The sequence below is a fragment of the Gavialis gangeticus genome, unplaced genomic scaffold (genome assembly GCF_001723915.1).
Source record: "Gavialis gangeticus isolate Ggan-Ray unplaced genomic scaffold, GavGan_comp1, whole genome shotgun sequence".
Taxonomy (NCBI): domain Eukaryota; kingdom Metazoa; phylum Chordata; order Crocodylia; family Gavialidae; genus Gavialis; species Gavialis gangeticus.
This window is the reverse complement of record NW_017729025.1, coordinates 38163897-38168784: the sequence shown is the minus strand read 5'-3', so window position 1 is coordinate 38168784 and position 4888 is coordinate 38163897. Positions and strand designations below refer to the sequence as shown.

At 41.8% G+C, this 4888-nt stretch overlaps 1 protein-coding gene across 4 annotated transcripts in view; it reads right to left on the bottom strand.

The window, feature by feature from the left end:
• Positions 1 to 4888, bottom strand: part of ATXN3 (ataxin 3) — a 41609-nt gene that overhangs the window by 12260 nt on the left and 24461 nt on the right. For all 4 annotated transcript variants that reach the window (XM_019518649.1, XM_019518651.1, XM_019518650.1 and 1 more), the window contains 2 exons: positions 2002 to 2089; positions 1573 to 1705 (listed from right to left, as the gene is read on the bottom strand). In XM_019518649.1, the coding sequence (XP_019374194.1) occupies positions 1573 to 1705; positions 2002 to 2089 (221 nt within the window). The remainder of the gene's footprint in view (positions 1 to 1572; positions 1706 to 2001; positions 2090 to 4888) is intronic.

The following is a 4888-nucleotide window of genomic DNA, read 5'->3' as shown; positions in this document are numbered from 1 at the left end:
GCCACTCGCATGATCAGGGGAAAGCAGGGCAGGCCCTACGAGGAGAAGCTACAGGGCCTGAACCTGTTCAGCCTCCAAAAGAGAAGGCTGAGGGGGGATCTTGTGGCCTGTTATAAACTAGTCAGGGGGGATCAGCAGGCACTGGGGGAGTCACTGTTCCCCTGAGCACCGCCAGGAGTGACCTGGAATAACGGTCACAAGCTGGCAGAGGGTAGGTTTAGGTTAGACATCAGAAGGTGCTTTTTCATGGTCAGGGCGGCTAGGGTCTGGAACCAACTTCCAAGAGAAGTGGTGCAGGCTCCTACCCTGGGGGGTTTTAAGAGGAGGTTAGATGAACACCTTGCTGGGTTCGTTTGTCATTTGACCCCAGTACTCTTTCCTGCCATGGCAGGGGGTTGGACTAGATGATCTGCTCAGGTCCCTTCCGACCCTAGAAACTATGAAACTATAAATCAGAATGCAACCAGTCCATGCTTCTGATAGGGCTGCTAATACCTATGGCAAGGCTCTGTTTTCAGTTGCTTTTAATTTTGTCAAACCATAAACATTTAGGCTGAAACATTACATGCTGGCATCTGCCCAAAGCTCAGTTTTTTGAGGGGAAAATTTCAGCTGAAACCATTGCAGTGTGGACTTTCCAGAAGGAATGGGCTTTCTGCCAATCTTGTGAAAAGCTGTCCAAACTGCCATGTTCTGAGCATCTGCAAAATCGCAGTTTGCATATGCTCAGAAGAGAGTTGCTTGAAAATAATCGCTAAAATCTCCATCCGCATCTAAGTATGCTCCAGATTCTCACAGTTCCTATTACCAACCACAGTGCTTATACACCATCCCTCCAAAACAGGGCTACAGGGGCAAAGCCCTCCAAGAGCTGATCTGGACCATGGCAAAACTCGGCACTGAAATTGTCTTTTTCTTATTTCTGAGTGCTTGACTTTGCAACCTTAATAATGTTAACAAGCTGTGAACTGTGTATAACAGTTAAGGACATACTACATTCACAATTTCATGGACTGAATTCCACGAAATCCAGGCAATGCCTACAAAATCCATGGAAAAAAAAAACTTCCTGAAAGTAAAAATGCTGGCTCCTTAGAAGGAGCCAGCAGTCCTTAGTACACTGCAGCCCACTGGATCATGGAGGAAAGTGGGGAAGGCTGCCCACTCAAAGGGCTTCTGGCAAGATGGCTCCCCACTGCCCCAATTGGCTGCAAGGACTGCCTGTCACGTGGCCATGCCTCTGCACCAATCAGCAGCGAGGGGCAGGGCTGCATGATGGACAGCCCTCACAATCAGAAGCGAGGGGTGGGGCCATATGACAGGCAGTCCCCATTGTCAATCAGCAGTGAGGGAAGGGTAGGGGGAGCCCACTGCGTTCTGCCCACAAAATCGGGAGGGCAGCCCCCATGAATTAGGTAGGTCCCTAACAATAGTATATGTAATACACTCAAGGTGCACTACAGCAACTGTATGTCATTAGTTTTCTTATGAAGAAGTTTTTTTTATGTAGGCATCTGACAGTGAAAGCAATCACAGTTAATACTGTTAAAAATAAATCTGTATTTACCTTACCTCTGATCTCTTGATTGTGCAGTCTCTTCCCCAATCAATTTTGGTCGCTGTATCTGCTGTACCCGAACCATTTGCAATAGTTGGTCAGCCTCACAATCTGGTAGGTCACCCTTCACAACAAATATAGAATAACCTGGGAAAAATAAGACCATAAATCGAAAGGACCAAGGATAAAACATCCAAAACCCCATATAATAAAAGATATAATTAATTCTAAACAGTATATTTTAATATTATAGCTCAACCTCTTATTATGAAGACAGAATATTATTTTATTACTTTCGTCACCAAACTGATATAAGGTAAACTAGATTATTATTATTTAAAAGAGATTTTTAATAGTAATAATAATAATAATAATAAAAAATGATCTGATTTTATGCACTAGCTTTTAAATAATGGTGATTTACAACTAAAAATGAGTATTACCTTCTTGTTGTAACTGAGCCAGGAAAAGTGCAAGGTATGTATCTGATATTAGTTCTGGACCCGTCAAGAGAGAGTTCAAGTTAAACCACTGTAGTTGAACAAAGAAAAGTTTGGAAAAAAAAAAGTTAACATGCAATTTGGCAATTCATTTTTGGACAATGAGATCACTTTCCATGATGAAATATCTGATTTGAAATCTAATCATGTGAAATATTAACAAACACAATCCTTTCAAGAACCCAAGTATTGCTATGTTACTCCCTTCAAATAGTCTTGAGATGAAACAAACTCTGGAAGTAGAATGGGGAATTATTGCCTTCAGGCTCCTCCCTGCTAATGGCAGCTGGTGGCAGAAGAATGGTTGTTTCAGAGAGACAAGCTTGGAAACTGTTCTTATGCTATTGTTTCAACTGTTACTTCATGATACTACTGAACTGGGGTCTGAAATCTTTGTTGTTAGAGACTGCCATTTAATCCTACATTAAAATGTTGATAGATCCCTTTTCAAAGAGATGGCCATGTATGTTTTTGCTAGAACCATCTAAAACAGTGCTTTCTTTAGTAACTGATAGCAATGTTAACAGCAATCTTGTTTATGGTAACTTTTCTACGCGCATAATATGCATTTGTTTTACTGAAAATTGTATCAACCAAGAGAAAGTATATTCAAGTTTATTGGCAAACTTTACTGATTGTATCAATAATATGATCTGTATTAGAAGAGAAAGGCAGGACATAAAGAAGTTCCCATACCGAATATGACTGACCCCTGTGAAAAGCAAAATTAACCACTATTTCTGGTACACAGTAAAAATGTATCTGATGCAGAGAAAGAAGGATCTTCTGTAGCATGATTAAAATCTCAGACATGTCCCTTGATAACAGCTATCAATTATTTCAAGTGCTTGAAAAAAATTAACACACCAATTTCGTGTGTTAAAATTGTGATTGTGCAAGATCGCTTTAGACAGCAAAAGGAAAATTCAATTGATATTCTCTACTAAAACCTCCAAGTGTGCTAATTATATAAATAGCTATATTCTTTGTGACAGAGACAACACTCAACACAGGAAAGAGACCTTTGACAATTCAGAAATTACTGAATTACACACAGGATCATAACTAGTCTTAGGCCTCACTCCTGCAAAAACATTAACACTTAACAGAAATCAATGGATTCCTCGTGTGCTTGAAACAGTCTGTGGTATCTAAGGCATCAGAGTCATGATTAAAATTCACCCAGAATGGAATCAAATGGCTCCATGCTGCCAAACTCCTAAGCCATCCATTAGCTCAAGTTCCCAATGTTTTTAAAACTAATAACTATAAAAAATGTAGCATGAGTGTGGTATAGAGTATTAAAAAGACAGAGGGCACTGACAGACATGGGGGGGGGGGAACCAAACCCACGCTTCACCAGAAGCAGCAGTGTGTTATTGGCACTTTTATCTAAAGCTGATTGAATTACTTATTAGATAAAAGCCCCACAAAGTGCCTGATCTATAGACGCTGGGGAAAGCCGGGTGCAACTAACATGATGCCTCTTCTGGGCAGGAGCACACCAAGTTTAAAGTAAAGCGATGTTGGGGGGGAGGGAGGGGGTTCATGTTTGCAAGCAGCCAAAACGTCCATTATATTTGGGATTACATGAAAAGCCAAACTTTTGAAACAGATTGGCTAGGAAGACACTCTTTAAAAACAACAGATACAGGTAAGATGGTCAAATCAATAACCTATTTCCTTTAGTAGACTATTTGTCTTCAACTGGGAATTACAATCTTGTAAATGATTAATGTAGGCATTACCATCTACATAAAAGATATCCAAACAATCTTAATATGATAACAATATTTCAACTACATCTTTTTCCCAAAATAAACATGTTAAACTTGAATTTTAAAAGTCTCAGTTTAAGAATGACAGCTTAGAAAAAATGTCTCCATCTCTATATTAAATGCCTCTTTATAACATAATAATTTTCAAGTAAACATTCATGTTTTTTCTATACCAAACATACAAAAAAGGCTCACAAATAACACTCATCATTATTTTTAAATGAAACCAGAATATAAAGCTTGTAAAATATACCCTATGTTCACACTTCTTGCGGCCAGATGCCAGTTCCACATCAACTAAACCACAGAGCATATTTTTGAAATTTCTGCTGGCCTGCGAAGTCATTTCTAGCATCAGTTATCACTTGCAGCCAAATCATTTTCAACTTTAATTTTCAAGTAAGGAGGCTTTATTAGGTATATTACATATGTTCAGACTTTTAAAAATAAGAAATAATTAGAGAGGCACCAGTACAACGGTCCAATATTGGATTGGCACTGATATTAAAAAAAATTGACTGCATCAGAAATAGGCCTTAGGTGGCCAATAAATGCCCTGTGCATGCACACAGCCACAGCGCAGCATGTAAGCAGCAAGGAGCACAGCTCGGCAGCACGGAGAGCTGTGTGTAGTTGGTAAGTCTGTTGTGATGGAAGGGGAGAGGGGAGGGAACGGGTGTGGGGGGCAGATCAAGGGCCCCACAGTGAGGAGAGAGTGGGTCTGGAGCTGGGGGTGAGGCAGGTGCTGCCCAGCCAGGGTGGGTAGGGTGGGGCGTGGGATAGAGTCACACCTCATCTGGGGGACACGGAGTGGGAAGGGAAGAGACAGATCCCACCACTGCGCGCATCCCAGGAGGGCATGGGGGTGTGGTCTCCTGGGTCTGTGCAGGATGGAGTGGACTGCTGCTGTGGGCTGGGGTGGTGCCAAGCTCTCCACAGCAGGGGTTGGGCTGAGCTGCGCTCAAGGCGGGACAGGCGGCAGCAGCACTGGGAGGAAGGCTATGCAGGGCTGAGGGGAGGGGTGGAGGTGGAAGCAGGTGTGTGTGTGTGTG